The sequence below is a fragment of the Arachis duranensis genome, chromosome 3 (genome assembly GCF_000817695.3).
Source record: "Arachis duranensis cultivar V14167 chromosome 3, aradu.V14167.gnm2.J7QH, whole genome shotgun sequence".
NCBI lineage: Eukaryota > Viridiplantae > Streptophyta > Magnoliopsida > Fabales > Fabaceae > Arachis > Arachis duranensis.
This window is the reverse complement of record NC_029774.3, coordinates 93,800,355-93,823,819: the sequence shown is the minus strand read 5'-3', so window position 1 is coordinate 93,823,819 and position 23,465 is coordinate 93,800,355. Positions and strand designations below refer to the sequence as shown.

At 33.9% G+C, this 23,465-nt stretch overlaps 2 protein-coding genes and 3 long non-coding RNA genes across 12 annotated transcripts; all 5 read right to left on the bottom strand.

Moving 5' to 3' along the window:
* Positions 1-1,052: 1,052 nt before the first annotated feature.
* Positions 1,053-3,939, bottom strand: LOC127739749 (uncharacterized). Of its 5 annotated transcripts, XR_008006847.1 has the most exons (9): positions 3,655-3,931; positions 3,460-3,545; positions 2,988-3,025; positions 2,662-2,797; positions 2,450-2,592; positions 2,140-2,324; positions 1,780-2,036; positions 1,597-1,684; positions 1,053-1,429 (listed from the first exon to the last, which is right to left on the bottom strand). It is a non-coding gene; the product is annotated as an uncharacterized LOC127739749 (long non-coding RNA). The 5 variants fall into 5 exon arrangements; XR_008006849.1 differs by having other exon boundaries at positions 1,053-1,426; positions 2,662-3,545; positions 3,655-3,939; XR_008006848.1 differs by having other exon boundaries at positions 1,053-1,423; positions 2,662-3,545; positions 3,655-3,939.
* Positions 3,940-4,003: 64 nt separating this feature from the next.
* On the bottom strand, positions 4,004-7,374 carry LOC127745652 (uncharacterized). Of its 3 annotated transcripts, XR_008006843.1 has the most exons (9): positions 7,003-7,373; positions 6,585-6,626; positions 5,845-6,310; positions 5,335-5,414; positions 5,154-5,225; positions 5,047-5,069; positions 4,894-4,956; positions 4,285-4,326; positions 4,004-4,116 (listed from the first exon to the last, which is right to left on the bottom strand). It is a non-coding gene; the product is annotated as an uncharacterized LOC127745652 (long non-coding RNA). The 3 variants fall into 3 exon arrangements; XR_008006844.1 differs by having other exon boundaries at positions 4,894-5,069; positions 5,165-5,225; positions 7,003-7,374; XR_008006842.1 differs by having other exon boundaries at positions 4,894-5,069; positions 7,003-7,372.
* A 497-nt stretch (positions 7,375-7,871) lies between these two features.
* On the bottom strand, positions 7,872-15,084 carry LOC110279329 (uncharacterized). Of its 2 annotated transcripts, none has more exons than XR_008006841.1 (4): positions 14,752-15,084; positions 14,451-14,525; positions 13,074-13,152; positions 7,872-8,528 (listed from the first exon to the last, which is right to left on the bottom strand). It is a non-coding gene; the product is annotated as an uncharacterized LOC110279329 (long non-coding RNA). The 2 variants fall into 2 exon arrangements; XR_002372529.2 differs by lacking the exon at positions 7,872-8,528 and adding an exon at positions 9,664-12,122.
* Positions 15,085-18,459: 3,375 nt separating this feature from the next.
* On the bottom strand, positions 18,460-19,349 carry LOC107479761 (subtilisin-like protease SBT2.5). Its single transcript, XM_016099865.3, has 3 exons — positions 19,189-19,349; positions 18,949-19,096; positions 18,460-18,842 (listed from the first exon to the last, which is right to left on the bottom strand). Exons 1-3 carry the CDS (start codon positions 19,263-19,265, stop codon positions 18,780-18,782), a joined length of 288 nt encoding a protein of 95 aa, XP_015955351.1. The 5' UTR covers positions 19,266-19,349; the 3' UTR covers positions 18,460-18,779.
* Positions 19,350-21,761: 2,412 nt separating this feature from the next.
* LOC107479760 (ethylene-responsive transcription factor ERF061-like) lies at positions 21,762-22,994 on the bottom strand (the record flags this gene model as incomplete). The annotated part of the gene is made up of 1 exon (XM_016099864.3): positions 21,762-22,994. A coding segment is annotated over one exon (906 nt), but the record flags the coding sequence as incomplete, so codon positions are not given.
* Between the last annotated feature and the right edge of the window lie 471 nt (positions 22,995-23,465).

Sequence of the window (23,465 nt, the reverse complement as noted above, 5' to 3'; positions counted from 1 at the left end):
TATGTATAAAAGAAATGTTACTACATTGCTAATTTAAATATTTTTACAAAAATAATTAGTCGCGTATTATTATGTGCAAAATTTTGAGATAATTTATTCAATTAAATAATTTTATTTTATATATTTATCTAAAATTTTTTCATTAATATATCCTGAACATTAAATTCGTTAACTAACTAACTATATATTAAGTATAATAATTAAAAAGAAATCATGCATGACAAAAGAAGTGCTTTCACCGGTACCCCTTGCATCAAGCCTCAAGTATTTTAAAATAGCGTTTAACTAAAATACAAGAAAGTTTAAATAGATAAATTATATATAAAATTTAGTTTTTTAATGTAATTAAGGAGTGATCTCACAACTAGAAAATAAATTAATACAGACAGATTTATAGATAGATTTAGTCTTTATTATAGACAGATTTTTGGTTATCGACGAAATTATCGACGGATTTTGTCTCTCTGTAAAAGTCCCGTAAAAAATTATTTATCGACAAATTTTTTTCGTCAGAAAATTACCGACAGATTTTTACCAGTTACCGACGAATTTTTCCTCTATAAGTTCTCCATCCATTTTCCGAAGACGACGAACTTTCCGATGTTCTATTTCACTCCCCGATGGGGTTCTTTTCACCCTTCCCTCACGGTACTACTTCACTATCGGTCACCCAGGAGGGCTTTCGACTAGAATCATACATCCACTCAGAATGCCCAAGACTGTATTGGCAATACCGGAACATGCCGCGTTGAGCTTGGTTCCGAGATTCTAGTCTACTTCCTTAATCCTAACATCTTCAGACAAATTTTCTATCTGTAATTACAAACGAATTTTTTGACAAATTTTTCGCCTGTAATTACAGACGAATTTTTCGACGCATTTTCCGTCTAAAATTATAGACGAATTTTCCGTCGGTAATTGGAAACTTGAAAAATCATCCCAAACTCTGAATACAGACAAAAAATCCGCCTGTAAATCTATCAGTAAAGTAAAATATTTTTTTTTTAGATTTTTCTATTGCAAAATAAATTTGTTTTCATACAAAATAAATATAAATTTAATAAATACAAATTTTTATTGATGGTACAAATAGAAAAACACACAAGTGAGTACAAAGTGCTTTCTTTATAATAAGAAGCAATTATTTCCATGCAATAATATAAACTGAATACATTAGATGACAAGTAACTACTAGTGACTCATCAGGATTCAATACCCTAATTTATGGATAGCTTCATTCTTTCTTGAGCTTTTTAGTGATGGTGGCAATATAATGCTTGATCTAACTCAAATTTAGTTGGTTGTCTTGATCCATCACCACCAGCATAAGTTCGGACACCGTACGGACCGCCACCCTTAGCTTCAATTCATTCATCTCAAATATGCCGCCACCGCATGTATATCTGATTGAAGCAGTCTATCTCTACTTCTAATTCAGTAGAGAATTAATTAAGACCAATAAGGCAACAAAATATTTCATATGGGTGGAAATATAACTAGGAACATATAAATTATAAAATGCAAATCATAAAATCTCAGCTCTTAACTAGAAACATGTAAATTAAAGTTCAATCAGATGTTAGTGTGGTTAATTACCTGCGATTGAATTTGTACGGGGAGAGATGTCCAGATGCATCTCTTGCAGCCCAACCAAGGCAATCTTCTGAACTCATTGTTTTCTTCTCTGTTTCACCATAAACACAATTATTTTTCAATTTTCATGAAACGTCTTATACATGGATTTATAAGGCAAGTAAGAAGTAGTTAATAAGAACCAACCTGGTTAATAAGTTTTCTTTGTTCTCTTAGCGTTCACAATTTTTTGATGAGGCAAATTCATGAATGGTGTTTATATAGCAGACTTGAACGCATGCTATATTAATTTATTTCTCATTTGTTAAGACCAAACTGTGTATTGGAGTATCACTTAACATGTAACACAGTGAGATGGGTAGCAAACTTGAACGCATGCTGCCATCATTGGTGGCTCGTTCTCCTGACTTGCTTCATTTGCACCATTAATGAAGACGGTGACACTGAAAGAGTTTATGCAGTTTCATACTATTACAAAAGAGAATCAAACATGATGGGAAGAGGGAAAAAACTGCAAGGGCAAGTTAAAAACACCATCAATATCACCTTGTCTAGAAGGCTGACCATGATTAGCTTCACCAGCAAATGAATCCTACAAAACACGAAATCAAAGGGGAAAAACATTTAAACTTTGATCTTAAAAGACTACAGCATGATACATAATCTAAGTAAGCTCCAAAGATCACTATCAGTGTCAACTCTTCTTCTTCTCCTTCCTCTTTCAAATTCCTCTGTAAAAATCAAATACTTATTAATTAAGTTAATCATACAATAATAAAGATGTTTCTTTGGAAAGCATCATATGACATTATTCCAGTTTTTTCGAATCTATATAAAAAGAGAATAATTAATTCACCCTTATGTCCATTTTGCTTGCAGGTACTGAAAACGATAGAGCATGCTCTTCTACTTTGTCCATGGACAAGAGCAGCTTGGTTTGGAGCACAAATTCAATATTGTCCAAATGAGCATTCAGTTTCAACATTTGAAGCAGGAGTTCTATTAAAGCAAATACCAGCTAATTAGTGAAGTTCAGAGCATTACAAAGAGAAGAGTAAGAGCAGTTACCTGGAGACCGCCAACTACAAATTGGGTTAAAGCTAATGTGAATGCATCATTAGGTGCAATTGCAGCAGTCTTCAGGGATCACATGAAAAATTCCTCACTAGTTTGGCAGCAAGATTATTTGTTAACTCAAATCTCGCTGCAGAAGTAGAAGTAGTCAGGAATGCACTAATAGTGGCAAAAAACTTTCAGTTAGAACAGGTAATTATAGAGATTGATAATCAAAAGTTATGCCAAATAATTAAGTCAAAAAGTTCCATGGTAGAGATTCAATGAATTCTTCAGGACATGTGGGAGCTATTAGGGGGCATAAAGAAATGTGGCATTACCTGGATTCCGAGAGAAGGAAATGCCTTGGCACATGTAGCTGCGAAATTGGCAGCAGTGGGTGATCAAGAAATTCGCAGCAACAATAGCAGAAATTCAAGAAAGAAAAGAGGAAGAAGAAGAAATTAAGCACAAAATAGAAATTGAACAACTTAGCAGAGAAGAATTAGAAGAAGAAGAATCAAATTCCGGATCTCAATCACAACCACCACAGCACCAAGAAGGATCAATAGAAATTACAGATTATTACCGAGAAGAAGCATTACCAGAGAAGAAGCCATTAACTGAATTAAATTTCTGTTCTAGACAACATTCATCAAGCTCATATTAACAATGTTCAGCAATGTTCAGCAATCCAGATTAACAATCTAAACATTTCTCAGCTATTCAGAATCAAAACCTAATCTAATCCTATTTTAACAACCTAAAATTAATTGAACTCAACAGAAATTAAAAGAATTTTGAAACCAAAACCTGGAAAGAAGGATGCCCAGGTCTCTACGGTTCGAACAGGGGGAAAGAGAGAGGTGGTTCTAGACAACATTGTGCTGATTGTTAATCTATAATATAAAATGCAGCAATCAAAGTGAGCTTCATAACCCGTAGTCTTCAAACTATTTCCCGTTATACAGGAAAATAAAATTAATTAAAAAAAAGAAGCTAAATTACCTTCAACCTTGGAATGTAATATCTATGTCTACGAGATTTTGCAGCAGCTCCACCAACGATTCTTTAGACTGAAAGATAATTTTGGCGTTGAGGGAGAAAACAAAATAAAATAAGAATGAAAACTACTATGACTCCATTCAAATTAACAACAAATTCAAGGTTTCTCATCATATGCGCATGATAGTGTGAAAGTGACCTATTGAAAGAAACTAAGAAAGCAACATTAGATGAGGCTAAATAGATAAACTTTTAATTTGGTTATCACTAAGATCAAGGAGCGTGACTTCTCTTTTTCCCATAGAATGTAAACATGTCAGTTACTATTGATAGAAATCCCTACTATATATATATATAAGGGTTATTGGTTTGAGAAGGCTGAAAGGTAAAGTTGCTATTTGTAGCAGCTGAAGTTAAACTCCACAAGCTTTCCATAGCTTTTAGATTGAACCCTTCTGCCTCAAGCTGAAAATTGAAGTTTAATTTTTTCAAGAAAATAAATTAATTTAAAAATGTGTTCATTAATTAAATTAATTAAACAAATATGACAAGAGGCATATATCCTCCGTAGCTAGAATTGTTGCAATAATAATTCCTATGCTGAAATGTTTGGTGTATGTTATATTTCAAAACCTTGAGCCTAAGTTGCTTATTCATATCTCCAAGATGGCGCTCCTGCAAGATCAATGAAAAATACAAAAATTGAGAATAATAGCATGCAAGTTCAAGTGAATCCCTTATACACTTTTGCAAATATTCCTATATGAAAATGCACTTTTACTAAAATTTCAACCAAAAGAACCTTTACAAATTCTCAATCAAAAGAAGAGGTAGAACATATTAGTTGGATGCACATGGGGACCATCACACTTTCAACAAGACAACAACAATCTAAGGCAAGAGAGTAATATTCTCCATCTTCCTCAAAATATACATATATCTCCATTTCCCTTAGAAAAATAATGCCAAAAATTAAGTTTGATATCTGGTCGTTCAACTTTATGGTTTAGGATATAGAAAAATATCTCATACGTTCAGCCAAATTATATTTAGATTTATGGTTCAAGACAACATGATTTTTCCACCTTGCTTAAATTCATGCTAAAAAGCAGAACTTCTACAAAATTCTAGTATCTAAAATTCTAAATAGCAGTAAGCAAAAATGAGTCACAAACAGTGAGCATTTAACTAAACTTTCGGAACAAATAAAATCCATCCCCACCTACCAGGCATATCTCATACCTGTAACCATAACAATTCATAATCTACATTGATGTTTGTCATGAAGGCATGATCGCCATGAAACTGTCACCAAATTCTTTGATCAGAAAGCTCTTTTCTCTATATTTATTCATGGAAGCTATATCCAACTATAAAGCAGCATCAGGATCCAACCTTCTCTGGATTGCAGCAGCAGCCTATAGTGACACAATTACAAATAAACAAGCAGAACCATTAAAACCAACCAAAGAGCCTCAAATAGTTTAATTTGGGATTCTCACCTCAAAGTTACCAAGCTTGTATTGGTATGCCATTTCCTCCCTCAGTTGAGCTTACTCTATCATTGCCTGTGCCTGTAAATGACAGCCTAGAAGTGTGAGAAGAAAAGGACCTTGACATCAACAAAATAATCTAAGAATAAGAGCCACATCAACATAAAAAAGCAATCTGGTAAAAACTAACCATTCCACTTTGCATAGAGTGCTTCAAAGCAATCACTTGCTCTTTCTTATGCTTTTTCACGTGCTTGCAACAATTCTTGCCTGCAGTGGCAATGAAAAAATGATCATGCTATAATGAAAATAAAGGAATTTAATGTTAAATCATATAAACTACTATATGCCTTGATGGTGTAGATGTTCTGATTTTGTGCAAATGAAAAACAGTTGACAAAGTCAAACAAACAGATTGAGAAAATCCTATGCATAACAAATTTAAAACAATGAGAGTAAAATTTTTTGCTTCATGAATCAAATAAAACCAGGTGCAGTGTAAGTTCAGAGGAAAAGCTTAGACAAATGGAATCAATTTACAATGCCAATAACAAAATCCACATGTAGGACGACACATACCTACGATGTTCTTCATCGTTAAAAGAAAATAACAAAGGACAAAAAAAGAAAATAAAATAATGATATTTTGCCACAGTATATATATGAAGAATTAAGAAATTTGAGAATAAATTGTTGTAACCTTGAAGAACTCATCTGAATTGCCAATAACTCTCAACAACCAAGCCTGCATTCTTAAGCTCCTTGGCAAATACATTGTCGCAATCAAAGTCTTCATCTCCTTTAAGAATCGCCTCTCTCTTCAAAATCACCACACAAATCTCAAAATACCAATTCCACATCCTCTTTCATTTTCCAAAACAAAAATTCCCCTCCTTCAACAAGTATTTCCAAGAAGAGATTTAAAAAATAAAGAATGAACCTTTAAATGAATGTGAAACTCAAATGGCGAGGCATTCTAAAAAACAAAATAATAATAAAATGGAAATAGAAAGAGAGAGATGAAAGAAGGGAAAGTGAAATGAGAATTGGAAGGGAATGTAGTTGTGTCATAGAATGGAACGGCCATTCGGCAGAACGGGAGGGTGTTCTTGTCATTGTCCGAACCTTCTTAATACATTTCTTCATATCCTTTTTCCATTTGACGCCTGTAATAAGCATCAAGGTTGTAGTACTTGCCAATACATATTGAACCAGTTGTCAATCCCAACAAGTATACAGAAAAATTCATTCAAGGTTTTAAATCCAAGTCAACATTGCACAACGAGGAGTTTAAGAAGATGATAATGTAAATGAAGGACAAAAACATCCCCAAATTGACAATTAGCAGACTCATGAGCAAAGATTACTTCTTATCTACAAAAGTATGCAGAGGCTTGTTCAAATTTAAATGAGTTAAAGTATAACTCTGCATGAGCTTACTTTTTGGAAGGAAAGGTAGCTGTGTTGTGATCCTCCATGAATCTGCACCAGAATCAGAAAAATTGTCTTACATTAAATTAACAAAGAACCTAATGTAAATACTTGAACCAAACAGTTATATAACACAAAGCAAGTTTATGTGTTTTTTCCACTTAACCTAATGTAAAAACTTAACTGATTACACAATGATCCATCACAACAGGGAATTGTTTCATAGAAGCTACAATTCCTCTTCCTTAACTAAAATAACAAAAGATATGTAATTGATTTATATCTAAACCCTAAACCTATTGCAAGCGCTTACTTGATTTTGACCTAAACATCAAGACTGAAATCACGACCAATAGATAACAAGAAATCACAAGTTGATATCAATTCTGAATGAAGAAAATGGAATCGAGAAAAAGAAAAGGTTTACAGCGACGATGTCAGGGTCACACCAGGGAAGCTGGTCTTTGCCGGAGAAGTTACCAACGGAGTCCACTATCATTCCGTGCTTCGCTTCAAGCTTCGCCATTCAACAATAACCACCGAGTTTCCACCGAGTTGAGTTGAGCTGAGTTCTACGAATCGATGCAGACACGACGAGAGCAGCGGTGGAGGGAGCCCATGCGACGCAAGGATGACAGAGAGAGATCCTGCAACGCGAAATGTGGCGACAGCGGTGGAAGAAGCTGGTGCGACGGAGAGAAGAAGCAACTCGGTAACGGATAGAGGAACACGCTCATTGAATTTGTGTGGAGTGTGAATGGAGCTCGATGGGTGGGGATAAAATTAGGGTAAACTCAATATTTCCGAGGGAAAATTTTAAATTATAGACAGATTTTTTGTCTGTAATAATTTAATAAAATGCATCGTCTTTGTCCATTTAATTACAGACGGATTTTCTGTATGTAACTATTTCCCACGAAAAAAAATTAATTTTTTTGACAGAATTATCGACGGATTCTCTTTTCCGTCTGTAATTTATGCTAATTTATTTTTTTTGGTTTCCGATAAAAAAATCCCTCTGAAATTTCGTCTGTATTTCCGTAGGATAAAATCCGTTAAAAATATCCGTCTGTAATAACTAGTTTTCTAGTAGTACCTTATGAAAAGAAATTATCTAAAATAAATCAAGAGAAGAGATTAAAGATAAATAAATTTAAGAAAAAAAATACTTTTATTAATGTACAAATAAGCAATATAAGAATAAAATATGGAATAATAATAAAAAATAATATTTTAGACCAAATAATAAAAGAATTTTTCACAAGTTAAGATAGCAGTTTTAACGTTACTCCGGACGATGTTTCTCTTGAGAATGTCTAAAAAATTTGAATGTTTACTACATGTCATATAATGAAAAGATATTTAATTTAATTTATTTTTAACTTGCTAGATGATTATCTCAACACTGCAAATCTAATCAAATAATCATTTATTATTCTAGTGTTCATTTAAAGAGATAAGTTTAACTCTTTAAGATGTTTATTTTTTTAAACTTTAACCTTTTTTTCAACGAGTGAAGTACCAACTTGATTCCTGTCTATTTTCTCAAATGACAAGGCGACCCTTAACCAAAAACAGGTTTTATTTCAGTCCTTGAACCTGTACTCCGTTTGCCAACCCAGTCCTTCTGTCACTTTCACAGCAAAAACTCGACGGAAATTACTAACGTGTGAAGGCAAGGGTATGACACGGATGGCTTGGGTAGTTACGTGGAAGATGAAATCCCATGTGACTAGGTGAAATGGACAGGGTCCTTTCTATCCTCGTCCACAACACAAAAACAATGGCGTTTTGAGGGTTCCATGCGTCTTTATTAGACGAGTCTGGTCGTCTATCTTCCCTGTTTCGTGTATGGAACTGATACCACCATGAGCAATAGCAAAGATCGTGGGATTGGAAGAGATGCGTCGAACGATGAGGGTAGGAGTATTTCTGTGAGCTCCGTTGGTAGTGCTAAAGCGAAGAAGAAGAAAAGATTAGAAAAGATTCGTTGTCCCAAAATGCAATTGTGGGATTCATGCAATTCTATTCATGTCGTCAACACAGTCGAACCCTAAGAGGCTATTCTTTAGATGTCCAAATTTTAAGGTATGAATAGGGGTGGAAATAGGCCAGGCGGCCTGCCAGGGGCCTGCAGCCTGGCCTGTGTTTGGCCTGGCCTAGCCTGGCCTGATAGGAAATAGGCCCAGGCTCAGGCTATTAAAAAAGCCTATATTCTTTAAAAGGCCAGGCCTAGGCTTTTGAAATAGCCTGTTGGGCCTGTCAGGCCGGCCTGAGCCTGCAAATATATATATATTTTATTATACTAGTAAAAATGTTATTAGAAGGATTTGAACTTGGGTCTTTTATCTTATAATAATGCCTGGCCTGTTTCCACCCCTAGGTATGAAATAGGTAGTTATGTTGATATTCCTGCCAAGATCTGTAGCAAGCATCTCTTTATTGCAATTTGAGTTTTCCTTTTTCTTACTGTGCAGACTGCAAAATGTCATTGCAAATATTTTCAGTGGCTGGATGAATATGTTTCATTGTTTCAAGAGAAGCAAATAAATGTTGACAATCCTTATGCTTGGAATCCAAAGCAAAATAATTTGTTGGATGCAACTTTTCGTTGGAGGAAAAAGTGACAAAGCTAGAGGACAGAATTTTTAAGTTAGAATTGCAGATGAATAATTCTAGGCACGTTAAGTGTAATAGGTGGTTTAATTATCCATTGATATCTGTTGTGTTTGTCATTGGAGTTGTATTTGCAAATTATCTCCGTTAGTCGTTAGACTGTATAGCAGATAGTTAGTGTATGATGTTGGTTTTGTGTTGGAAGTACTTGTTGCTGAAATAGTTGTATTGTATCACTTAACAGTGTGAATCCGAGATTATTAAATGAAACAATTGTGTTGGTTGTTTGGAAAAGATTCATTGTGTCAAAAAATAGAATGTGTGATACTCGAATTCTTTCATTCCATGAAAAGCAATTCAGTAATAAGTAAGAGTAATATGAAATATTAACAACTTCATACAACCACCAAATGTCAACATGTTGTGTACAAAATAACTCCAAAAGTGGGCAACATATAGCCCTATACCAACATCAACAACACAAAGATAAATAGAATATTATAGGTCCTTAATTCACATAGGCTATCAAAACAAAAAGCAAAAAACTGTTTATTGTGGCTGTATGTAAACTAGTTTATCAAAAAGTAATCATCTACTTGGGATATAAACCTAGGACTACACTTCTAATTCTTCCTAGGAGGCCTAAATCCAAGAGTGGGACTAGATTTCTAGTTCTTCCTAGGAGGCCTAAATTCTGGAACCCTCAAAACGCCATCGATTTTGTGTTGTGGCGAGGACAGAAAGGACCCCACTACAAGAAAAACACTCATTCAGGTACACTTAAAAAGTGTAGCCAAAAGTAAAAAAAAATATGTCTTAGGCTACGGCTACGCTTTCTGCGGTGATTCCTATTCGGCCGTTGCCTATTCTCAAAGGCTACACTTTTCTACACCAAAGGCTACGTGATGAGTGGATAATTTTTACACTTTTTTGCATTGTTTTTACATAGATTTTAGTATGATTTAGTTAGTTTTTAGTTTTTTTTATTAGTTTTTATGCAAAAATCACATCTCTGGGCTTTACTATGAGTTTGTGTGTTTTTCTGTGATTTCAGGTATTTTCTGGCTGAAATTGAGCGATCTGAGCAAAAATCTGATTCAGAGACTGAAAAAGGACTGCAGATGCTGTTGGATTCTGACCTCCCTGCACTCGAAATAAATTTTCTGAAGTTACAGAAGCCCAATTGGCGCGCTCTTAATTGCGTTGGAAAGTAGACATCTTGGGCTTTCCAGCAATATATAATAGTTCATACTTTGCCCGAGTATTGATAACGCAAACTGGCATTTCAACGCCAATTTTCTACCCTTTTCTGGCGTAAACACCAGAACTGGAATAAAAGTTGGAGTTAAACGCCCAAACTGACACCAAAGCTGGCGTTTAAATCCAGAAATAGCCTATGCACGTGAAAGCTTCAATGCTCAGCCCAAACACACACCAAGTGGGCCCCGGAAGTGAATTTCTGCACTATCTATCTTAGTTTACCCATTTTTCTGTAAACCTAAGTTACTAGTTTAGTATAAAAACTACTTTTAGAGATTCATTTTGTACCTCACGATATTTTACATCTGAATTTGTATCTTCTACGGCATGAGTCTCTAAACCCCATGGTTAGAGGTGAAGAGCTCTGCTGTGTCTCGATGGATTAATGCAATTATTTCCATTTTCTATTCAATCACGCTTGTTTCTATTCTAAGATATTCATTCGCACTTCAACATGATGAATGTGATGATCCGTGACACTCATTACCATTCCTAACTTATGAATGCGTGCCTGACAACCACTTCCGTTCTACCTTAGATTGAGTGTGTATCTCTTGCGTTCCTAGTTCACGAGTTTGATTGCCTCTCCTGACAACAGAGTGATCAAATCCGTGAAACTAGAGTCTTCGTGGTATAAACTAGAATCAATTGGTAGCACTCTTAATATCCGAAAAGTCTAAACCTTGTTAGTGGTATTCCGAGTAGGATCTGGGAAGGGGTGACTGTGACGAGTTTCAAACTCACAAATGTTGGGCGCAGTGACAGTGTGGAAAAGAATCAATGGATCCTATTCCAGCACGAGTGAGAACTGACAGATGATTAGCCCTACGGAACTATAGTTGGACCATTTTCACTGAAAGGACGGATGATAGCTATTGACAACGGTGATCCACCAACATACAGCTTGCCATGGAAAGAGCCTTCCGTATGTGAAGAAGACAACAGAAGGAAAGCAGAGATTCAAAAGACAGAGCATCTCCAAAACCTCAACATGTTCTCTATCACTGCATAACAAGTATTATTCATTTCATGTTCTTTTACTTTTTACAAATAAAACTCTTTTTCTTAATCTCCTGACTAAGGTTTACAAGATAACCATAGATTGCTTCAATTCGACAATCTCCATGGGATCGACCATAACTCACGTAAAGGATTACTTGGACGACCCAGTGCACTTGCTGGTTAGTGGCACCGGAGTTGTGAGAAGTGTGAATCACAATTCTATACACCAAATTTTTGGCGCCGTTGCTGGAAATTGTTCGAGTTTGGACAACAGAATGTTTATCTTATTGCTTAGATTAGGAATAGTTTATTTTTGTTGGTTTAGAGTCTTTTGTTTGAGTTTAGCTTCATGTTTTAAGTGTGGTGTCCTCTTTGTGTTTTTCCTTTTTAATTTTCGAAAAATTGTGTCTGGTTTTCTAAAAATTTTTGAGTTTCGTGTCTTTTGTTGCTTTTTATCTTATACATTTTCGAATTATTAGTGTTCCAAGTATAAAAATTTTTATGTTTGGTGTTCTTTGTGTTCTTATTTTCTTAAAATTTTTAAAATTTGTTCTTGATGTTCATCTTGATCTTCAAAGTGTTTTTGGTGTTCGTCTTGACATTAAAAGTGTTAGCCAATAAACCACAATAATAATCAGTTTAATCTTCATTATCATCCTCAATATTATCCTGCATAATTATATAAAAAAATAATTAGAAAAATATTTATAATGACATTCACAATTATAAAAATTAAAAAATCAAACTCAAAACTATCAATGACTGATATCATTAATTCTTTCTGTACTGTGTGCAAGTTTCACCAATGCATAGAAGTGTTTCACAAATCCAAATTTAGAATTCAAAGATCAAAAAAGCATAAGCTATAAACCATAAGATAAAATGCTATAAATGATTGGGGGAACAAGCAGATTCACAAGAAATATTCAAGTTGCAGTTTATATCCAATCAATTATTAAGGAGATTAAATTGTGTAATATACAATGATTTGCCTGTTGGTGCTGTCCAATGTGACATTTGGTAATTGGTAATGGTAGTGTGATTACTCATTAGTCATTAACCACTTCTGGGGGATTGCTTGGGGGAACTCTAACTAAGCAAAAGGGGGCGTTTTTTGCAATATTTTATTTATTTTTATTTTTATTTTATAATTATATAAGAATTTATGAGAGGAAGAAAGATACTGAATGCAAAAATGGATATCAGTGTTGAAAAGGATCTCGTATTTTGCATGGAGAGAATATATCATATTATGAAAGAGGGAGAGTTAATTTTTATACTCAATGAAATAGAACACACAGATGCTAATGTTTTGAAACTTTTAAATAATTATTATTTTTTAATTTACAATTAATTACTTACTCTTCTTAAAATAAGTTTTCTATTAATAGTATTATTAAGAAGGCATCGAAGTTTGGCATTCCATTTGGGCCTATGATATTAAGTCATGATGATTATAGTATTACTAAATTACGAATTGAGATTAGGGTATAATAGTCAAGTTAGAGGAAGGGCGTGTGTGAGGAAGGTGTGGAAAAAAAAAGAAACAGGGCAAGTAATATCTAAATTACAAATTGGTGCAAGTTATTGCTAAATTATGTGCCGCAATAAATAACTAACCTGAAATGAAGTTACACTTCTCTCTAACTTTGATATGTATTGCAGCTTCCTATGTGCAGAATGTCTATTTGCCAAGAATCTAACACAAAACAAATAAGAATTTTCAGTCAAAATCATAAAAATGTAATGTAAAGCAATTTCATATAATAATTGTCAATAAAATTCATTGGTCACCATTCATAATGAACTCAAATGCAAATTACAGAAAATGCATATAATAATTCTCAATAAAATGCTAAGCCAATATCCCTAAATAACTGCACAGAGCATGCACCAAAGTAAAATTATACTGAAACACTTAGCCAAGCATAATTACAGAAAATAAGAGATCAAGTTTCAATTCCTATGTGACAATCATTAAATGTCTCCACTAATACGTTTAGCCAAGCATCCAAACTGATCATTTTCGAAATTTTAATGAGTCAGTGGTCCATTTCTTTGTTTCAAGTTTCAACATCCTTATAAAATCCCTGTTCTTCAATCATATGTAATTCAAATGCAAATACAACATACTTCTAAATTAACCACACAGAAAAAGAAATACCAAAATTACATGCCCAACAGCCTCGTGGCTAAAATTTTGGAGAAAAGTGGAGTTTGTCCCTGAAAGGCCAAAGCATAAAAAGAAATGACAAAATGCATAACTTAATTCCAAAGTCTTCAACAATAATTTGTATCTCCACCTATTAATACACACAATTGTATAAGTTCACTCAACTAACGAACTCTGTCGACTAGTAACATGGTACCAAAATCAACATTTTGTAGACACAGTCATGAATGCAGCATAAACATTGTTGTTACTATAACCACTGAAATTGCATCAATGCAGGAATTGCAGCCATGTGAACCAATTTTTCCATGAAATTAATTTTTAATTTGATTCACATGCTAATGAGATAGAAATTACAACTTACAATATGTAACTTGATAGAGGAAAAGCATTAATTAAACATGTATTGAACATTCAGGATATGCAAATTATTTCAACAATAATAGCTACGCACATAGACAAATTTGAACAGTGTGCAGTGTTTCTATTGAATATTGAAACCAAAAATTCAAGGAAACCCAATTGAATAATTCGAGCGAATCGTAAATACAGTAGAAGTTAGTATACTATTCAATGATCAAATCGTATGGATTGGAGAAAAAGAAACTAACAAAAACACAAAAAATGCTTGACAGTTAGTACTATGGTAGTAGTAGTGGGCATGGAATCAAATTTCTGGAAGCTTTGGTGGAAGTTATGCATGTCTTCCATAAAGGATTAATTAACTAATTAATTATATATCAACTTAAAAAAATAAAAAATAAAAACAGAATCAATATGGAGACAAAACTAAAGTGATGTAGTAAAGAGCAGACACCACTTACCACTCTTGGAGGAAAACAAAAATCAGTTCGAATGCATCCTTTGGAAGTGTCACACCTAACTCTTCGAGCTCCCTTCTGAAAAAGAACTCAACACACTATTATCTCTGAAATTACCACAACAATGACGTATCTGGCACATGCATCAACTTGGTTTATCCTCAAATTTCAACATTCTAATTGTAATACAAGAAATAAATAAGAGCATAGTAGCTGTGTTTGTGGTTATCGACCGGAAACCGCTTTCAAAAATCGGAACCCTAAACCCCTCAAATTTCAGAACCAAATGGAAATTAATACATACCTAATCAACGACGTGAGCACAGAGACAACGATGAGAAGCGCAGAGATCGACGATAGTGAGGGCGGTGCAGCGATGATCAGTGTAGGAGGGTGAAGAGGAGCGACGGTCAGTGCGCAGCGATGTGGTGAGTGGTGAGTGGGGGGCGACGACGGGCAATGGCGGTAGTGAGAAGGTTTTCGATCTTTGCGATGGTCAGCTCTCTGAAAGGGTTTTCTTCGCGCTTTGGAGGTGATGAGTGTCTTTGGAGGGAAACAAAAAATAAGTGTGAGCTGAGGCCTGAGTGTGCTTTCGGGAAAATTTGGAAAAAAATTCTGCAAGGGTGAAGCTTTTGGCTTTAGATACATTTGCCATCACTTCACTATCTAAAATTTAACAAATAAACTACCTTCTAAAAATGCTCTTTTTAATACGAAAATTTGATACATAGATATCAACATACAGCTACACTTTATAAGTGATTTTTATAATACTTAAAGCTACATTTTTTAAATGATGCCACAATTGTGTATGCTTTTCTCGTATAAAAAGGTAATACGGAGAAAAGCGTAGCCTATTTTGTGAATAGGCTACACTTTTTAAATGTAGCTTAAAAAAAGTGTAGCTGAATAGGTATTTTTCTTGTAGTGCCCTATCCATTTCACCTAGCCACATGGGATTCCATCTTCCCCGTAACCACCCAAGTCATCCGTGTCATACCCTCGCCTTCACGCGTCAACAATTTCCGTCGAATTTTTGCCATAAAAGTGACAGAAGAACTGAGTTGACAGACGAAATACAGAATCAGAGACCGAAATAAAACCTATTTTTGGTTAAAAATTGTCTTGTTATTCAGAAAAATAGACAGAGACCATATTGATACTTTACTCTTTTTCCAACATCCATATGAAAAATTTTATTTTCTTTTTAACCATATTTTGAGAGATCATAATTATCCATACAAAATGAAATTTTACTTTTTATATACAATCTCAATGCATATGTGACGTATTTATTAAGAATTAAATCAATATTTTTATTTCAAGACCTAAATTCAAAATCTTTTATCTACGTTATAAATAATTTGTTGTTTTAATTAATTTTATTTTTATTATTTTTATACGAATTTAATAAATAAAAAATTAAATCAATACACACATTTAGATATGCCAAATAAAGCAAATAAAAGAGGGACAAGATTATGGATAAGACATGAAAGGAATGTCAAACAGCGTGTTTGGATTAGAGGCAGCTCATGCAATTGAAGATAACGTTTAGATGCCTCATAACTGCTTTATTCTTATTTAGATGTTTTTTGAAGGTTGCCAAAAGCCAAATCCATCTTCTTAACTATTCAAAAATTTCCAATCATAGAAGCAGGTAGAACCGGAGAAGCTCCTTTGGAACGACGCTCCTAATGCCTGCCACGTGCGTGCTTTAGTAACAATTTTTGATTTTCTCATGTAAATTGGTAAGCTCGTGATTCACTGAGAGTCCAAAGTCTTGGCTTGTTATGGAGTGTATGTGATCATTACCTGTATGTACCATTTATCAAAACCTCTCAAGTGCTAAGATTTGGAGGCCCCACAAGATAAGGTCAATGGCTTCCACATTATTAAATGTAACAACTAACATTCTATTTTATGCAGTATAAAAGGAGCTTCTATGCCCGGCCAATGAGAACAAAGCTGAAGAATCAGTTAAGGGTTTGCTTGCTCACTCTCCCTCAAGGGCTTCTAATTGCTAGCACCAACCTTTTCATTTTTTTTTTTATTGGGTACAAGTATGGCTAGAAACCCTTGATGACGAGTGAATAAACTATCCCTTACAAAGCTTTCCATCATTATTATTCACACAATCAAAGCTTTAATCCCGTGTAGCATTCATTACTCTCTCTCCCTCAAGGGCTTCCAAATTGCTTCCCATGAAACAAGTTTGAGGCCTTTTTGGGAGGGAGTATAGTGTTTGTTACTTCTTAATTTATTTAGAAGGATAAATTCAATGTGTATGGAGCTTGATAGGATTTGTTCAACGTGTCTTGAGTTGCTCAAATTCCTTTAGTTCCTAGCTGATTTATTGCTCAAGCACTTTCTCCTTTATATATCTAGGTTAGGTTGTTACCTGCTTTTTAAGCATTTTTAATTATTAAAGAACTTGATAAGTCATCTTATATATCAAGTTAAAAAAGGAGGACATATATATGGCTATAGAAAATGAAATGATATTTGAAGAGGGCGCTATAGTGGTCAACGGAAGTGGTCTGGTACTTGTACTTTATTTTTGCTATTAAAAAAAAAGGAAATGAATTATTTTATATTAGAAAAAATTATAAGAATCAACAGCACAGTTTTAGTATAAAAAAAATGAAAATTAGTATTAGAGTAAATACAAAATAAATAAATAAAAATATTGTTCAGTTAACATTTTTAAAAAATAAATAAAGTTTTAGTTAAAATTTTTTCCTGGAACTCCGGAAGTGAGAATCCTAATTGAATTTTTCTTTTTATTATTTGTATGAAGCGTGTTCTCACTTCTCACATGTTCTAATGTGACTCTAGATAAAACTTCGGTTGAGACTTGCAGGCAGAAGTTGCTCTTCAATTTGTAGGATAGAAAGAGAGATGGTGTAGCTGACTGGCTGTACACATAAAGTGGGGGAGCTAGCAGGGAACCTTTTTGTAAGAGAAGGAGCATGTGTAGATAGAATAAGATGAATTTTGTGGGGGGCAGCATGTGAAATTGATTCTGAAACCCCATTGTTCAAAACTGGAAGCAAGTAACACAATTAGGCGCTAGGCCCTGCCCCTTTTATTACCTAAACTAGCAAATCCTGTTTCCCTTTCTCACTTCTCACTTGGCCAATTCACTTCCTTCCATAAATCACCCCAATGCCAATAGGAGTATAGGACAATTGATAAAAGCTATAATAATTATCCTCTGATTCAATTTAATTTCTAATTTTTTTATGCATCGAAAATGTTCAATTATCTTCTATCATTATTATAAAAAAAAATTTTACATGAATACTTACATGAAGTTAGATTTAGATTATTCAGTCAAACATCAAATATATTAAATTATTTATGATTCGCCGTATAACTTTTACATAAAGATATTTTTATGGAAATAACAACTTTTTTATTATTTTATTCACCCTAATTATTTACTTTATCATCAAACTTAAAAAAATCAATTATAAAAATTATTTCTTATATATTTATATATAAATATATATGTTGTTCACTTATTTTTAATATAAATTTTTGATAATATTAAAAAAATAAAAAATATTTTAACTGATTTTGACTAATTATTTTTTGTTATCAAATATTTTTATTGCAGTAATTATAAAGGAAAGCAGAGCTGAGAGCAGGCCCCAGCTTTGGTGTATTATTAGCTGAATGAATCAGCTAAGTCTGGTCCCGTTGTTATCCTTGCCTTGCTGTATTAAGTGACATATTCATGCTTACTTTGGAGGAGTCAATGTCAATTCTCACTTCTTTCTTTGTCATGTAATTTTCTATGGCTGCCAATCCACACCTAACTATAATTATTCTGAAGTCTACACTTTCGTCGCTCTCAATATTTTTTTTATTTAAGAAACATGAACACCATGCTGGTTTGAGTTTATTTTTCTTTTTCGGCGGTGAGATCCGTTGCATATATGGTTATAATAAGAGTTTATGATCACAATGTCACTACAATATAATGTAAAATATTAGGATTAATTAGAATATCTTTCATGACTTGTTTAAGTAGTGTTCTATAACAAATTGGCTGCATTACATAATATTCATATTTCATACTGATATATAGGTAATAGTGTAATACGGTAATCTGTAATAGGCAACACTCAAATTTCCGTAGCAATTATTACACACACATATCATACCTAACCGAAATCTAGGACCTTGTTAATGGTTTCAATAACACCTGGCCTACATAGCAAATCACGCATAACTAACTTCATCTATCAAGAAAGCAGAGAATAACGAACTAAAGTAGTGCTTCCTTCCATATACATATATATGTTAATTTCTCTGGATCATCTCCTATGGAACTTGTTCGTTTTTGTCAACAACCCTCACTCCTTTTGCAGATCTGAGCACATTGGCCTGTTTTAAGAAATAAGAAATGGGTAGCGGGTCGTCATTCATATGTATTAAGAAAGAAAGAGAAAGAGAAAGAGCAAGAGCAAGAGGAGGAGGGTATGAATATTACTTGATCCTCAGTGATTTCGACTGCAAAGCCATCAACAATGACCAAAGAAGAAGTCTTCCTGTAGGTTCCAGGCTCAAGGCTGGTGGCCAACACTTCATCGTGCTTTCTGCTTATGTACAAATCAAGCTCGTGCGTCCCTCTCTTGCTTCTACATCCCCATAGGCCATATATATACTACTAATTAGTTAATAACAAGTGATAATATTAATATAAGAATGAACAACTTAATTATTAACAAACCGATCAGCACGAAGTCTCTCGTATTCTGGATCATAGCTCATGAACACAAAGTATGGCTCGCCTTTTCTGCTCCCCATTCAGAAGTACGATCCCTCGTGTATGTGATTGAAAGGAATGGAGGGAAATATCTACGATATAATGGTGCGTGTGTCTTCTGCTCCACCACCACTCGCTACCTATATATACTACAAACCAATAATAGAGAAAAAAACAAAAAGAGGCCCACGTTGGTTTCAATTCGATTTGCACGAGTAGAGTTAATTGGTAACTTTTTTCCGTAACGCTTGCTAATTAACTAGCTCAATGCATGCAATTATAGAGGGAATTTATAATTTCATTTGAATGATAGCTTTTTTTTCCGATTTTTCACAGTATTTTCAGTTTTTTCACCCCCAACAATTCAAGAATTAATTTGTCGTCCATCGAAGTTTTAATTAAAAATTTGTGGTGAATCAATGAGTTATTACATGTATAAAACAAAATTTAAATTATTGAGACTTATTAAACGAATTAATGAGTTAATTAGTAGATCAATCAAAGTTGATTTCATTTGAATGATAGCTAGTCATAGTCATTTCCTTATTAATATAATGGAGAGATTTAATTAGATAGAATATTTAATAAAAATCGATGAGATGTGGTGAGCCTTAAAGATCCATGTTAATTTTTATAAGGTGGGAGGAGATAGAGGGGATGATGAGCGAAGCAGCGGTGTTCACACTTAGCTTGTACATGTACAGTGCACTATGAGATGTGTGTGTGTGAAGTCAAAGCTCACCCCTTTATTTAATCTAATCTACACCGGCTACATTAATAAAAAGGGTGAATTAACTAGGTAGGTGGCTAACTTTACATTACAATTTACAAATGAGTGATGATTGTTTCGAAAAACACAGGAGCAGCTAGATCCAATCACGTGGTAGGCTTCCCAGTTGACGGCCACTGGTCAATCTATGCTCTTTTTTTGCAAATCGTGAGCGAGTGTAGGCATGATCATGTTTTAATGTGAGTCTTCCTTTATTAGTGTGCGACACAAATTTTATGAAAATCATAAAATTATTAGTAATTAATTTCTCATTTTATAAGAATCTAAATTCGTTCTTGATTTGGTCACATCTGCCAAGCAACCATATCATGGTCAATTCTTGCATTCACTACATAAGAGGATCCATCGAGGACATCCATATATAAGCCCAAATCCCCAAAACAAAAATATTTATATTTAGGGCCTTAAAGAATCGGGGATGTTAGTTGTTGTGAAAGCCCACTGGAAAGATGGTACAACTTACAAGTGATCTTATTGAGCAATACTTGCAAGTTTCCTCCTCTTCTAGTGATTATGGAGGCTGAATCGAGCAGCGTTATTGGCACTTTAAATAATCAAAACGGAATCAGTAAACATCAAAGGCATATTAAAACCTTACTTCAGAGAGGGAAATAGATGCACAGACTTCTTGGCAAAAAAGGGGTCTAGAAATGCAGTAAAATTTTATGTTCATACATGTTCCTCCAAGTAGTCTTCGACAAATTATTGATGATGATCGTAGAGGGGTTATTTTACCCCCAAGTATTGTAAATAGTTTGGACTTCCGTCTAATACCAAAAAAAAAAAGTTTCATCCTCTTCTTTGACCTTTCATTAGCACTAGACTAAAAATGAGAAGTGATAACCGTTACAATGCATCACATATTACTTATATATGCAATCTATTGGAGTGACATAGAAGGGGTTGCATTGTGTTTCCAAATTTTATTTTATTTTATTTTTAAATACCCACTCATCAACATCCTGTGAATAAATTTATAAAAAATAAATATAAAAATTATAACTAATTTGGTCAATAAACTTATTACTTATCACTTATCACTTATTAATATAGGTGAAAACTCAGGTGCAGTCGATTTCACGTGAAGTTGATAGATGGAAATCGTTAAATAATTTGACTGATTTGATTAAATTTTTATCTAACGACTCTCAACTATCAACTTTATATGAAGTCAACTACATTTGAGTTTTTACCATCAATATAACTTGTTAATTGCAAAATGATTTACCTTTTTATGATTATTTATTAATTTCGACTCTAAGTAACTGATTATTTTACAACTTTCCTTCACCATAAGTCACCTGTAAAAGCATTATCTAAATTTGGAAAAATTATGCTTTTGAATCTCATATACTTCAAAATTAAAATAGACTTATACTAATGTAAGTGTCAAAATACTTTTTGTAGGTACTCGTATTCCTGTTTTATATCTTGTCAAACAAAGAAGAAACGGGCTCTTCTAGTCCTCTTCACCCAAAATGAAATATACCTCATCAGGATATATAATAAAAAAACATAATAAAAAATAAAAATAAAAAAACAAAAAATAAATCATGATATATATCTATGATTAGTCGAATTTATTGCTTTCAAACATACTCTCTTCCCCCTAAATACACGAGAGCTTATCTCATATCCATGTTTTAATATAATTATATAACAAGGTTGGATAACAATTGAATTCAATATTATTACATAATTAGTTAAGACAACAGAATTTAATAGATTAATGAACACAAGTTCGAGCATTTGAGAAATATGGGAGAGACAACACAGTATAATTAGGCATTATATTGAAAAAAAAAAAAAGACAGGGCCGACGAAATTACAACTATCATATCATATCCCACTTAATACAAAAGGACCTGTCCCCATTCTGAGGAACAAGAGCTACACTTAAGCACCATGCCAATAATACCCACTATCCAGAAAAGAAAGAGAACGTACAACACACACATCCAAGACTAAGTGACTTGATGATGATGTTCTTTGAGGAAATGTTTGATGCATTCGTGTACCTTATTATTGTTATATCTCATATTATAAAAGATAATAACTTAATGGAAACGTATATTTAGTTAGGCAGAACTTCCCAAATCAAGTCAGGATCGAAGGAAGGCAGTCTTGCTAAGGAACAGTTTTGGAAATCATCGGATGATTCAGAATCTGCTGTTGTCATTGTTGGGGGACACTCTGCTAAAACGATACTGTCCTCTACTGAAAGGAAACCGCCAGCAGCTGCTTCAACAAACTCGGCGCTTGAACTAGACAAGAACATCCGTGGATTCTCGAGAGGACTAGTGGTATTGTTGTTATTATTCTTGCGCATGCTCCTCTCTCGCTTGAGCCTTTGGCATATGGCACGAATCTTAGCATCCACGTAGCAGTTGAGAGAGTTAAACTTGATGGAATCTTGGGAAGACAAGAGGACATCACTGGAGGGTTCCTTCAAAGCAGGGAAATTCAAGCGCGCGTACTCGCCACGAAGCTTATAAGCAGCGCGGTCATAAGCATAAGCAGCGGCTTCTGGAGTATCGTAAGTGCCAAGCCAGACCCTCATTCTGTTCTGAGGGAGTCGAATCTCAGCCACCCATTTTCCCCAGCTCCTCTGCCTCACTCCTCTGTACAGCTTCTTCTTCCATGGCGAGGGAGGGGGAACAACAAAACAAGAACGCTTCGTGGTCACTCGGCTTTGCTCGTACAACTTCTGCAGGATGTTTCTTTGGCGGGTGTAGACGGAGGAGCACCCGAACGGTTGCTGGAAGGCCACTGTGGGATTAGTGGGAGGGCAGTGAGAGAAGATTGAGTCCAACGTGTTTGAACCCGATGATGATAATATCAGATCTGATAAACACCACCCAATGTCATCAAATGTGTTTCTTTCATCCGTTATTTCCATGGTTTTGGATTCAGGGGGAAGGATAGGGTTGAGTGAATTGAATTCCTTTAGTTTGGGTTCAAACTCAAACTTCAGCGTGTTATATTAGCCATTTATAGGTGTAGAATAAGAGAGCACATAAATAAAAGATGCTTAAAATATTTTTATTAATGATATTTTTAAATAATTAAAATTTAATATATATATTAATTAAATTATATTATTTTTATTAAAATTAAATTTAATTAATTAATTTAACTACAAAAATAATATTAATTTAGACTGGTTCAAGATTTGATTCACTATTTTTCGTTTAAATTAATTTGTCTAACCTAATTTTGACAAAAATAACACGAATTAATTAATTATATATATTAAATTTTAATTAATAAAAAATATCTTAAAAGACATCTTTAGTCGGTAGAATATACGGTTGCATGCAAGACAAAGACGCCAAAGAAGCCACGTTTTACGCTAATAAGAACTTCTTCAGTTCTTCTTCATAACTACACTCAAATTACTTAAATGCCCTCATTCTCTTCCAAAAAAAATATTCAATTATATTATACTACT

Bases quoted from the DNA above. Each gene is read 5' to 3' on its own strand.
- LOC107479761 (XM_016099865.3), bottom strand. From the start codon at position 19,265: ATGGGGAGCAGAAAAGGCGAGCCATACTTTGTGTTCATGAGCTATGAT. The intron at 19,097-19,188 runs GTTTGTTAATAA...ATGGGGATGTAG, and splicing joins GAGAGACTTCGTGCTGATCG to AAGCAAGAGAGGGACGCACG. The intron at 18,843-18,948 runs GTAATATTCATA...TTCTTAAAACAG, and splicing joins TCGAAATCACTGAGGATCAA to GCCAATGTGCTCAGATCTGC.